The sequence below is a fragment of the Uncinocarpus reesii genome, genomic scaffold (genome assembly GCF_000003515.1).
Source record: "Uncinocarpus reesii 1704 scaffold_2 genomic scaffold, whole genome shotgun sequence".
Taxonomy (NCBI): Eukaryota; Fungi; Ascomycota; class Eurotiomycetes; order Onygenales; family Onygenaceae; genus Uncinocarpus; species Uncinocarpus reesii.
In genome coordinates this window covers 607,100-619,909 of record NW_003052499.1, presented here as the reverse complement: position 1 = coordinate 619,909, position 12,810 = coordinate 607,100, and the positions used below count along the sequence as shown (strand labels likewise).

General features: G+C 50.3%; 4 protein-coding genes across 4 annotated transcripts in view; 2 read left to right on the top strand and 2 right to left on the bottom strand.

The window, feature by feature from the left end:
• Positions 1–424, bottom strand: part of UREG_03176 (uncharacterized protein) — a gene marked incomplete at both ends in the record, with an annotated part of 1,684 nt that extends 1,260 nt beyond the window's left edge. Inside the window, 2 exons of the mRNA XM_002543613.1 lie at positions 150–186; positions 331–424. Coding sequence (XP_002543659.1) covers positions 150–186; positions 331–424 — 131 coding nt within the window. The remainder of the gene's footprint in view (positions 1–149; positions 187–330) is intronic.
• Positions 425–3,225: 2,801 nt separating this feature from the next.
• Positions 3,226–4,156, top strand: UREG_03175 (uncharacterized protein; the record flags this gene model as incomplete). Its single annotated transcript, XM_002543612.1, has 2 exons — positions 3,226–3,870; positions 3,926–4,156. The coding sequence occupies 2 exons, from the start codon at positions 3,226–3,228 to the stop codon at positions 4,154–4,156; spliced, it is 876 nt and encodes a 291-aa protein (XP_002543658.1).
• Positions 4,157–6,132: 1,976 nt separating this feature from the next.
• On the top strand, positions 6,133–7,628 carry UREG_03174 (uncharacterized protein; the record flags this gene model as incomplete). The annotated part of the gene is made up of 2 exons (XM_002543611.1): positions 6,133–6,988; positions 7,054–7,628. 2 exons carry the CDS (start codon positions 6,133–6,135, stop codon positions 7,626–7,628), a joined length of 1,431 nt encoding a protein of 476 aa, XP_002543657.1.
• Positions 7,629–9,394: 1,766 nt separating this feature from the next.
• UREG_03173 (uncharacterized protein) lies at positions 9,395–10,489 on the bottom strand (the record flags this gene model as incomplete). The annotated part of the gene is made up of 1 exon (XM_002543610.1): positions 9,395–10,489. The coding sequence occupies one exon, from the start codon at positions 10,487–10,489 to the stop codon at positions 9,395–9,397; it is 1,095 nt and encodes a 364-aa protein (XP_002543656.1).
• Between the last annotated feature and the right edge of the window lie 2,321 nt (positions 10,490–12,810).

The window sequence follows — 12,810 nt, the reverse complement described above, 5'->3', positions numbered from 1 at the left end:
AGGGGCAAATATAATCCCGACGGCGAAAAAAAGGGAAGTACAGTCTTCGGGGTCAAAATAGGTCTAGATACAACAAGGCGGGCGGTTAGAAACGCAATCTGTTACTTGCTGTGTGGATGTATCATGACGGTATTTGGGATCACACTCACTGCCATGCCTTTAATCGCTGTTGCCGAAATGCGGTATCTACATTTCCACTAAGTCAGTCATATTCGTCCTCTCGAAATCGCAACAATCATGCCGTTCCCGTCGAACCCGGAGATCGATTGAATCGGAAGGCCCAGACGGAGTCCGTGAAATTTAAAGGGCAGCAAATAAACGATCACGCACTTGCTGGTCTTCTGCTCTTGGGTTTCTTCTCTTCTTTGGCATTATGAGGGTCTTGTTCCTCGACGGAGTCCGCGCGAGTCAGGGTTTGCGACATGTCGCCGCTGCCTTGGACTGGATTCCCTCAGTCGTTCGGCGATGAGTTCAACAGCGCTGGCAAGCGGGTAATAGATGAGAGGATGATTCCGCCCTAAGCCTTCCCTTAGACAAGAAGTACGTTGAAGAGTCGACTGAGCGGCTTCGTCGGTTGTCCACACGTCAAAATCGAGCTGAATGTCCGACGTTGCTATAATAAGCTTACGTAGATCGCTCGCAGTAGCGTCCGAATATGGCTTAGCGTGTTGATAATGGAGAAACATTATTCCTGAATCAAATTGCTTATATAACATTATTAGTCAGGTAGTGCACGAGACTTAAAGCTAGCTTACTAATAGGTTACATGCTAAATATAGTTGGCCAATAAGAACAGACACAGTTGATGAGTCACCCAGACCCCTTCATCAGGCTGTGATGTCTGATTGGTTCGGTTAGGTTTCAACAACATGTCGGGATTCCCTGGACTTCATGCCATCTCTTGATCAAGGACTCAAGAACCACTGCCCCGAGTATTAATTCACCACCGGCTGCCAGAATCATCAAACTTGTTGTAGATGATATCAGAGGCATCCGAAAGGTTTTTTCACTCTCTTCCCATTCTTTTGACCTCAGCTGATGCGTTTTCCTTGGTTCTATATGAACAATACTCCATTACACCACACGGCACAGCAGCCTGCGGATGCATGTTCTCTTATCTCTTAGCCTGTAACCCTTCACCCCAATTAAAAGATGCAGAATTCACCCTTTGCATTGCACCCTTTCTTCGCACAATGACACAACCCCGAACATGATCCCTCCTCGATTTCTTTTCGAGAGTTACTCTGTATTTTCTGCAACCTTGAGGTTCCATCCCGCCTCGAAATGCCCTGGAATGCTTAAACCATTTGAAAATGGATCTTTGGGAAGACAGCGCTCGGGGCGGATGATCCCGAATGTTGGGGACGCGTGCCCGATCTCCGTTTAACCCTGACAGCCCTGACTTCATGTACCTCAATCGACCTGATATCGAGGGACCAACTGTGACTGTCTTTATTTTCCCTTCTTTTGTCACCCACAAGCTGTGTGAGACATCCCTGAACATCATGGTGAACAAACCTGATCTATCTTCCCATGATATGTGCTCCATATTTGTTCGGTTCGACTTGTCGAAATATCGCGGGGAGTATCCTTGTGAGCCTTCACCGCACATGACATATTCCCCGCAGGGTCTAGGATCATGGGCGAAAGGACCCATCCCCAACTGATACCTTTTTCAAAAATATGATAAGCTGCAAACTGAAAGAATCAAGTTTCGGCCAAGCACAAAACAATGCCGGGTATTGAAAACTCGAACTCGATATACAGAGAGTCTAATGCGAGATAGATAATATTGAACAAGAGTGTGGAAAAAGCCGAGCCTCTTTCAAACTCCGAAATTGGCCAAGGTCAAGACACGATAGAATGAGGCCACTAGTTGAGAGTCATGGCGAATCAAACTCTATCTTACTCAAACCTTGTTCGTAACAAGCGTGATATCCCGGATGCGCCGTAGATCGTCACATACACTTTACTTTCAGGCGGGACGCTTTGGAAGCGAAGGAACAAGGTGCTCCATTGGTGGAGAACTGCTTCTTTTGTCGCTGTCCGTGAAGGGTTGGAGGGCCCAAATTGACGGGAAACAGTTCGACGGTCTGTGCCCATCTCCTCACCCCAAGGAGTTCGTCAACCTATCCCAGTTCCCCACGACAGATTCTGAAGCTTAACGGCATGATCAACGCTTTCCCTGTCGATCACCATTAAGCTTGGCCAGTTGAACGTCTCGCCATCGGAGTGACACAGTGGCTTGCGCCACGGTACAGGTAAACAACGTGTTCCTCCCCCTCCGCAATAACCCTCACAGGGATATGGAATCGGTACTTTCCAGGAAACCGGCGTCCCCCCCCCTCAAGACGTCTCTATGAAGATTCTGGGAAACCTTCCGGGTTTTCTCTCCGTACTCCGTACCGTTCTATTGACAGGTTGTTTCGTACCACTGCTGTCCAGTGGCTTCCTCCCGACAGCCACATAAGATACAGCGATACCCCAGGTTTCGCAATCCAAGACCCTGTTCCTAGCCATTCTAGAATAAGGAGCCCCAAAAACAAGCCCGATAATTGGCCTTTGAGAGGGTCTCGTTGAAATCAGCTAGCTGAAATGTGTCTTGCCACCCGAAACGCTGAATGGCTGAAGTTCGACCGCCCACCCACGGAGAACGAAGGACCCGGGATATCTGGTCAGTCTTGCTCTCTGCCGCTCGATCTGATGAGTTAAATGAGCAATGTCGTATTCATGGCAAAAAGTTCAGGAAATCCCTTTCCCATAGTGCTCCTGTTATGGATTTCAGGGTGCCATTCATCAGACCTTACCTCGCAAACCCAGGCGAGATTGTTTCTCCTCGTAGTTCAGATGCATGTGTAGTCTAGCCCTCCGTACCCTCGGTTGGAGTTATCCGATATCTCGAAATCCTTAGTCAATGGCGTGCCATGAGACATGGCAAACAATCAGATGCGGAGCAGCCATCGTGATATGGACCTTGATCCTGGCAGTCCGGTGATACCCTTGCGTCTGGTGTGAGGGTTGCATGGAAGCAGCTTGTCCGCTGGGCAGTCTGAATATCTCCTGTATCCTGCCTTCCTTGACCAGATATATAAACAGTGAAGATTCTCCCCGTCGGGTTCCTTGATCGTTTCTCACCACAGTGGCTTGTGAATTTGTTCTTGGGCCATCAAGATCTTGAAATCGCAATAACGTCCTATTCGCTTTCCTGTCTCTTATCAATCCCCAATGAAGCCCACTCTCCTTCTCCTCGGCCTTGCCGCCGAAAGCCTCGCAGCCGCCGTCCTCCCAGGTGGTGCTGAGGAGGTCCAGACGGAAGTCACTCGTACCTTCGAGTTCCCCCATCTACCAACGAAGCCACCGCACCATCCGACTAGGCCGCCGCACCACACTAACACAAGGCCTCCTCACTGGCCGACAAAGCCACCGCACCATACCCACACGAGGCCCCCGCACCAATCATCGACTCGCACCCGTAAGCCGTGGCCAACCTACCATGTCGATGAGCGCGATGTCATCGACGATATCGTTGCCCGCGATGATGCATCCAGCGACGGGCCCGATCCCGATCACGTCCACGTTGTTGGCATCACCTATGGTGGCAGTGGATGCCCTCAGGGAAGCGCTCGCACCATCCTCTCTGACGATCGCGAGACGGTCACATTGATCTTTGATCAATTTATTGCTGCCATCGGCCCCAAGATCAGCCTTGAAGAGAGCCGCAGGAACTGCCAGGTCAACCTTAAGCTTCAGTACCCTGGTGGCTACCAGTACTCCGTTCTGGGTGTCGACTACCGCGGATATGCCAAGTTGGACCGTGGCGTTGAAGGCGTGCACCGCAGCAACTACTATTACTCTGGCGAGACCAACGACGTATGCAGTGTCCTTCCCTCCCCCCTGATGCAAAAGCTAACACTCGATCGCGTAGTTTGCGTTGACCACTTGGTTCGATGGTCCAAAGAACGGTGACTACTTCCTTCACGATGACACCGACCAGACCTCTCGCAACTGGTCTCCTTGCGGTAGCAGCCGTGCGCTCAACATCAACACCTCGATCCGCCTCAGCAGCCGCGACAAGAACGCCTCTGGCCTCTTGACCAACGACTCCACGGATGCCGACTTCCGACAGATCTACCACATCAAATGGCGAAAGTGCTAGATATGAGACTGTGATCGTCGCCCGATGAGCATGTTCCCTTCCCCGATTGACAATTTGGTACTCGAGCCGCTTTTCTCACAGCGAATCCATTGACGGACATTTCTGGTGGGTTTGGTTTGATGCCAAAAGGTTTTGGGGTAGAGCGCTATCGCTGCTCATCGAGATCGACCCTTTTTCATGAAGGATCACCTGTCGTTTCCGGACGCGCGTCTTGAGTTCGTACTTCGCCGGTTTATTTTGTATGTCCTCTGTTACTGGAAAGATGAGAGGGGATCTGGAGAGGGAGGCAGGCCAGCTGTTTAATCCTTTCTTTCCCTATTTTTTTCTCCCCTTTTCTTGTACATATTGCTGCCAACCGTATAAAACTTGATATTTCGAACATCTTCTTCTCTTGGGCTCGAATAAGTCTTATGTTGTCGTGATATGGACGAGTGTCGATGAAATAAACTCGTCGATCACCCGGTGGCCTGGGAAATCGATGCATGTAGATCAACGAGGCCGATTTTCAGCGATCTTCTGGGGGTCACCTGCCATTTCATGGGGGTTTCTCGAAGCCCTACTATCTCTGCCCCGTATTGCCGTGAGCTTCAGAGACGAGGGGGGGTGCTCGGATCCCCTCTATCTGCGTATTACTCGGTTTATCGTCACCGGATACACCATACTCAGCTATGAGATTTCATCAGCTTGAGCTGGCCCGAGAAACGCCAGATCCGCACCCCCGCTTTCGAAATAGCCATGTGGAGCTCTGATACCCATTCCGCCAGTATAGTCATAGCTTGTGCTATACTTATCCAAAGCAACAAAAGGGCCTCAACCACCAGGATACGCCAAGGATCGTGGTTCTGGATCGCTCACCCCCGCTCTTCCGACCGACAAAGGCGAAAAAAAGTCAATGGATGGCAAGACAGGGGGGCCGCTGGAAGTCAATTAGTCATTCTTGTGTCAATGGCGAATTCCCCTTTCCACTGGAGACAAAGCACGTTGAGTTGGGAAGAAAATCCAATTGAATGGGGGAGATCTTGTTCTTCGCTAATTCCTCGCCACCGTGACGGCAAAGTGCTGGTCTCAATTGACAAATCACGCACTGCAGTCGAGTCAGGACGTGGGAAGAAAACTCGATTCTTGAAGTGGACACGGGTATCCTGATTTGCGGCGGTCCCTGGAGCCAAAGCGAGCGATTCGTCTGGTTGATGGGACGGAGGAGGGGAGTTGAGCGCAGGTGGCGTTGCGGGCCCTATCTAATCAATCAGTGATTATCAGTCTGTGCCGTGGGATGTACCTCGAAGTACCTCTGGTCTCTTTGTTGTGCGGGCGTTTTGATACAGTTGATCTGGGGGACACAGCGAGCATGGCTGTGCGAACGTCGACAAATTCCCTCAAAAGGTGATTAACTGTACGATTTGGCGACCCAACAATTATTCTGCATCTCCGTTGCATTGATCCTCGCCTGCAAGGCAAAGATGTGGGTTGACAAAAGCGATAGGTCTCTTCAGAAGTGCACGCCTGGCTGGTATACAGTAAATAACTGGCGATTGAGTTGCCTCGTCATCGCGTATGCACTCCACTGAAGAATTGCTTTTCTCGCGGTTCGGGTGTCACACAGACTGGAGCTTGACGATCCTCAATATGGACTTTACGCAGCCAGATGGGATTCTCCGTCTCGCTGTCTTCAAGGCTGTGTCTTGAGCGCTACAAGATAAGAGCATTCACTCGGAATCAGTAAAAATGCCTTACCCAGATGCTCAAGTGAAACGTGTTCGTGCATTAGTCCTGCAGGACATACATACCTATTCAACGCTTGGGAAAGCGTTCACTGTGCCGTCGGGAGCCACGCAATCAGTGAAGGGAAGGACTATAAAAGGGAAAGAGAAACCCTTTTGAGTCCTACAAAATTTCTTCCCGCGACGTCCTATTCCCCTCGATATCTCAAATCTTGACTACTTAGTGAACTTAACTGACAAGACTTCATATTCAGCATGGAACCTGCTGTCGACGCCGAGACTTTGTTTGACTACCTGGGCAAACGGTACGAAGACGCCTATGTCAATAGCCCGCAGCTCGAGGCGGTCGTTCAAGACGTCCTCAAACAGCTCAAGCCCGGCAGTCGCATTCTAGATATTGGCTGCGGCACAGGGAAGCCGGTGGCTGCAATGCTCGCTGCCGCCGGCCACTCCGTGCATGGAATCGATGTCTCAGAGGAAATGCTGAAAATCGCTCGCGCGCAAGTACCGGGAACGTTTGAAAAGATGGATATGAGGAAGTTCGTTCCCTCATACAAGTTCGATGCAATCTTTGCGATCTACTCCCTCTTCCAGATATCTCCTAGCGAGACGCACGCCATGGCTTCACGTTTTGCCGAATGGTTGCAGGGTGATGGAGGAATCTTAGTTCTCGGTGTCGGTGTAACTCCCAGCACGAGCTTGAACAAGGTATTGATTGAAGATAAAATCTGGAACAGTGTTCGATGGGTGGGAAAGCCGTGGATGACCAAAACCACAGATGAGACGTTGATGTCAAGGCAAGGGTGGAGGGACCTTTTGCGGGGCACTGGATTGGTTATCGAGGCAGAAACTTCTTACACGTTCCACCCAGATGACTCTGAGCACAAGGTGCCAGAAGACACCTATCTTCTTGTTGCAAAAAGACTGCCACTAGTCTGCCCATTTCTTGGACCATATCCGCACCCAGAGGTGCACTCAAAGTCACGCACTCGGAATGCGTCCGCTTGGAAGGAATTTCAAAGCCGATTTGCCTTTGAGGCAGGTCAGGAAGCGATCCTAGATCCTTTGAAGGACGGCACGAAAATCCTTGATATTGGTGATGGTCTTGGATGTGAGACCCCCTTTTCACTGTCTCTTAAACAAACGTATCTTGCTAAATTCTCAATCTCCGCTTAGGTATTTTAAAAGAGGCAGTCGATATCGTATCAAAAGCAACAAAGGCACCCCTTCATACATTGGGAAATTTGCCTTTCGCAGATCGCAGCTTTGATACCGCTTTTGCGTTGTTGACTTTGGACTACGCAGACGACCTCGAAAAGACACTCCAAGAAATTGCGCGAGTAACAGATATAACTAATCCCAACTCTCGCATCATCGTCGTCCAGTCCGCACCAGAGAGCGAATCTCAAAAACTGATGAGTGCCATTTGCACACCCCTAAGTGCGCAAGACGAGGCACGACATCAAGGGTATATCCTTCACACCGGTGCTCTCGACGTTCTTCCGAAAATGGGGTTCGGCGATGTGTGTGCCCGGCGAGTCAGGAGCAATCTCCATTTCCGCGAGGAAGAAATCCCGCGGCAGTATGACCGAGCGGCAGAATTATTCGCGGGCCTTTGGTATCGAGAGGATCCCAATTTTGAGCAAATGAAGGAAGCTCTGATGCCCCAGCTCAAATTGATGTTCAAAGACCATCCTAATATCATCCGGAGCGAGTTGGTGGTACTTCTTGCCAGACCTACTCAAAAGTAACGGCATATGCTTCCTGTGTTTTCTTTTGTAAATCCCTTAGAGGCCATATCTAGTTCGATATATAGAGTTAGATTAAACACCAATACAGTGAGCTGGAGGCAAAGATTTTGCACAAAGTACAAAGAAGCTTCCAGGCCTGTCATGGGCTATGGCAATCACACGTTAAGATACAGAATAACTCGCGGTGGGGTGACTATTCGTCCTATGCCTATTCAGACCCAAATTATGCACATGTGAGCTTCTAGGGGAATGGCTGATCAGCAACATCAGATAACTCCCTCTAGTTTTCTAATTTTAGAAAACCAACAGAGCACCCCACAGAACAAGAGCCCACGCTGCAATGAAAAAGGTAGCAAAATCGCAGACGGTTGGTTGGTTGGTTACTCTGTTGAGGCTGCATTGAGCGAGGCAAAGCCCAAGGCAAGGCTGTCTGCCAATCATGCCATCAAGGCGAACAACCCGTCTTGGAGCAATCCCCGTTGCGAGTCAATCGACACTTTTTTTCCGGTCTCAGTTGAGCCGCACACGAGTTGAACAATGTGTCCGACTCCGAGAGGGCCGGAGCTTCGTTGACTCAAAAGGGACAAGTCCCAATTGGAATGAATGCACAGCATTGCCACGCATGTCTACTTCATATACCCACAATCCTTTTGTTTGGCAGGATCATCGAATCGTGCTGGGAAAGGGGATTTGAACCTTTTTGTCTGTGCGTGTTGAACAGGCTTTCTATTCAGTGTATCTAACTATTGGTTAATCTCCCTGTGGCGCCCTCTATTCTTTGACAATTTCTAGGAGAGGGGGAGGGGATGTCCACCACGTATATCAGTGTGAATCAAAGGAGTAGAAAATCAAGGGGGAATTTGCTGTATATGTAGATAGCGTATGCAAAATGGCGAATAAAAAGGATGCAAGAGCTAGAAGGGAAAAAAAAAAATCCAGTAAAATCAAACACAACAGGGTATTCGCGATAAAAGATACCGCCAGTCTGAATGGGAGGCAACAATTTCAAAGAAATGACAATGAGAAGAGAGGAAATAAGAAAAATATGCGCAGGATGTCAAAAGATGGTTATTGTCTAAATCGAAACCCAGGCGCCATTACTCCAGCTTCAAAAACAAAGAAAAATCAAAATATCAAATCGTGAGCAACCACGCGGGAAACGCCTCGCCAACTCCATAACTATACGCCTGCACTCGCATTGGGGAAAAAAAAATAAAGAGCGAGAGAGAGCCCAAATCCCAACCGCCCACCATTCCCATTTATATAGTCTGATGCAATCTTGAGCAAAACAAAGTGAAGGAGATGCATAACCGGTGTGAAAGAAAGGCCGTATAGTTAACCCAAAGTCAGGTAAAACAAAAAGTGCTAGCAAGAACACCGCACCAATCCCGAGAACCGTATCCATTCCCATTCAAATGCATCGCAGAAAAGCAGGAGTAGTGTCGTTGTCATAACAATCAAAGTCGTCGATGATAATAATAAAAGCGAGATTATCGCCGTTGTCTTTTTGCTGTGGTGAGAAGTAGGTAGTCCAGCAGACCCATCGCCTCCACAGAAACGGCACGGAAAGTAAAGTTTGAAGCTCGGACCATCGAGCGGAGTGCTCGGCAGAAAAAAATTCAAAAAAGCCAAATCAACAAAACAACCTCGTCACTTTGACGTCCATGATATCGAGTGTCCCGAATGGAGTATTTCGAGGGCACATTGTGATTATTTGGGGGGTACAGGCTACCAGAACCTGTTCTTCATCTCGCTCGAGTCTTCGATTAATTGTATTGTTTGAAATAATCCGCATTGAACCACCCAACGCGATCGTAAGCAGTCCAAAGCTTGCTGGCCTTGTTGACATCAATCTTACACGCCTGCTGCGCATCTGTCTTGCGAAATTCCTTACCCCGACGAAGGGCATGGAGACGAGCTTCGAAGATGCGTCGCTTGCTGCACAGGTAAGTGGCACAAGAGAGACGGAGCGTGGCAGCGAGGCTGATTTCAGAGGAGTCCAGTGCGTTTCTATCCGGGTCGTTGCTGAGATCAAGAACCTGGCCTTTCCAATCGGCTTTGAGGCCCTTGGTGCCGCGGAGGGTGGCGAGCGGGGGTGAATAATCCGGAAGGGAGTTATAATCGGTATCATCGCGATTCGTGCCGATCACGCGGGGCTTGGGTGCACTGCGAGCGGGGGTAGATTCAAATGAGTCGAGCGCCTTGGACTTTGGAGTGGATCGAGGCGTCCGTTTCGCCCTCTGCGGTTTCGATACGCGCCCACCGCTAGACTGGCCCTTTCTCCCAGGCGCAGGGGCGAGTTTCTTGAATTTCGAGTTCGACTCGTGTGTTTTCGGATGCAATGTGTCCCACTGACGGTCGAAGATCTGCCGTTCCTTCTTGGCCCAGGCACCGGGATTCCGGTTGTAGTTTGTGATTACACGCGAAGCGCAAGCCAAAGCCAGCATATACTCGTCTCGAGTTGGTGGCTGGAACTTGACCCTGCCCGTCGACTTTCTCTTGGCAATGTGTTTCTCTACCAGCGCTTGGGCAGCAGGAGGGGCGAGTTCAGGCCCAAAGAGCGGCTCGTTTTCAAATGCGGACGATCTTCGATCGGAGGGGAAGAGCACTGGATCTCTCGATGGGCCTGCGACTGCATTGGCATCGGGCTGTTGGGCAGAATTGATCTTTCTGCTCCGCTCGTAGGGAGTGACGGGTGGCGAAGGCAGATCCATATCGGTCTGGGACTGAGCGCGTTCGGGGGCGATGGGAGGCAGTTTGTTGGAGGAAGGAAAGGGCGGTTGATAGCAGGGGGCGTTGAAGCTGTCAAGGGGTTCTGCCTCTGGGGGAGACACCAGGCTCGAGACAGGTAGCCGGGTCATATCGGGGCGATGTGAGGACTGCATCCAAGAGAAAGAATTGGGTCGTATAATGGGAGCCGATTCAAAAGGCCTTATCAGGCTGAGCGTATGTCGGGATGGATTGATCAAAGAGGCTTGGTACGACGGGTGTCAATGAATGGGGAGAAAGAAAGAGAGGGAAGAAAGAGAAGAGGTAAAAGAAGAAGAAGAAGGAAACCGGAAAAGCAGCCAGCGCCTCAAGGGGGAAAAGAAACGAAGTCAGATGGCCGAACTTGATGACCAAGACAGAAGTCAATGGAACGCCCTGGTCTTGGCGGCCGATTTGTCAGGCGGAGGAAAAGTGGCTGAAGGGGCGGTGGCGTGGCGATAAGAGCCGGACTTGTCGGGGTTAAGTCCGGGCTGAACGCTGTTATGTAAGGCGGTCACGTTTTCAAGGGCGGTGGCCTTGTAGCACGATGTATCTGTTGGTGGTTAGAAGAAGAGGAAGACGACGGAGACGAGTGGGAGACGGATTGGGGTCAGCCGGTTTAATACACGGCGTGGATGAGTCAAATGATACAATCATGCCTCGAGGATGATGTATGCGTGTGCTGTTGGGAGGGGGCACCAGTCATTCTCCCTCGCTAGGCACCCGGAGCAGCCAATCCCCCGTCAAGGATTCTGGCATCGGGAAGACAAAAGAAGGGAACGGGACCATACACACCTGTTCGAGAGTCCAATGGGATGCAGAAGGGTGCGTCGTTTTGCTGTGAATCGTGATGCAGTTTGCCACCAAGTGTCAGGTTCAATCGAGGAGATGGAGGAGAGGAATTGGGTAGTAAACGTCAAAGGGAGAGGGAGAGAGAGGAGGGATGCGTATTGATGAGTGGGCTGAGTGTTGGGGAGAGATTTTCAGGCAGAACAATAATAAATCGGCCTATTGACAACAGATAGATTACCCGCCCCTGGTATTATTATTGAGCAATCATTAGGGACTCGTCGAAATGCCAAAGTCGCATTAACTGGACAAAAGGCAGGTGTGGGGATGGATGGCATTTTATAGCTTTTCCTCCGTCCGCTCACTATGTACTTCCCAGGCGGATGGATTGCAATCCAACCGTTTGGAGATTTGACTACAGGATAACTGCCTATCGGGGGCGAAGCGCGGGCTGCGACGGAACGCTATTGCTCGCCAGGGAAAATGGTTTAAGATTTATTAAGAACGGTTGACTTCAGGCAGTGAAGTCGAGCAGCCCGTTCTGGTCCATCGGCATAATTTTAGAAGGGAACAGAACCACTGCCCAGGGCAAACGTTTGTTTGATTTGATGGGGATCGCACAACACGGCCCCGTTTTCCCTTCCCCCCCAGGGCCCCAGGCGCATGTTTTGAACGGCGTATACGGATCCTTGTCTCTCTCTTGCGCCCAGTCAGGGTAAAAAAAAAAAAAAAAAAAAAAAGAAACAAAAGGGACAGAGAGGCACAGTCGAGGAAGCAGGCGGGTAGACAATTTGGCGCCAGGCTATTCTATTCGACGGGGCTGGGAACCTTTCTGGTTCTCGGAACCCGCCGTACCTTAAATCCCAAATCGAGTCAATTGACCGACGAGAGTGTCAAATCAGCCGCTGAGTTGGTCAATCAGCCATAATTGTCAGCGTCATCTACTGCGGCTGATCGAGGGTTGACTGGGTCAGCTGCCTAAAGCATTCCGTGCCATTGATCAATGCGTTTGATTCCTTTGGATCTTCGGCGAGGACGGAGAATTTTCCCATCAAGCACAGGAGCTTCACTTGGAATCCCGATCTGCTCATCGTTGACGATGACATGATGCTGTTGCTCCTGGCAAGGGTTCCAGGCCGTGATCCCCGCTATAGTTCGTCACCTAACAAGTCACCCCGGGGCTCTCGCCAGGCTTGTGGAGCAAACGACCCAGCGAGCGAAGACAAGTGTCCGAAACCCGCTTCTCAGCTGTTCTGCACCGGCGTCAAAGCCTAAGATTACCCTGTCTCATCAAACGGACAAGTCACCGCGCAAGGCTTGTGCCCAACCATCAAGCACGAATTGACAAATCAAAGGGCCGAATTCTCCAGTCAATCGCATCATCTTCACTGTCAGTCTGTCAGAACCCTTGAGTTTCTGGTCCTGTCATCTGTCATCTGGCACTGAAATGGAAAATTTCCAAAACCTTGCTTCATTTCCCGGCTGTCGCCTCGCTGCCTCTCTCGATTGACCGGTTCAATTGCGAAAAGATAAAATCCGTAGCTCTAAACGTTCCTGGGGATATGAGGTCATCCTTGCGAAATTGCTCCTTCACCGCAAGAATCCTTGCCCTCCAGCGCCGTTGCCTACGATGCTTTGACATCCG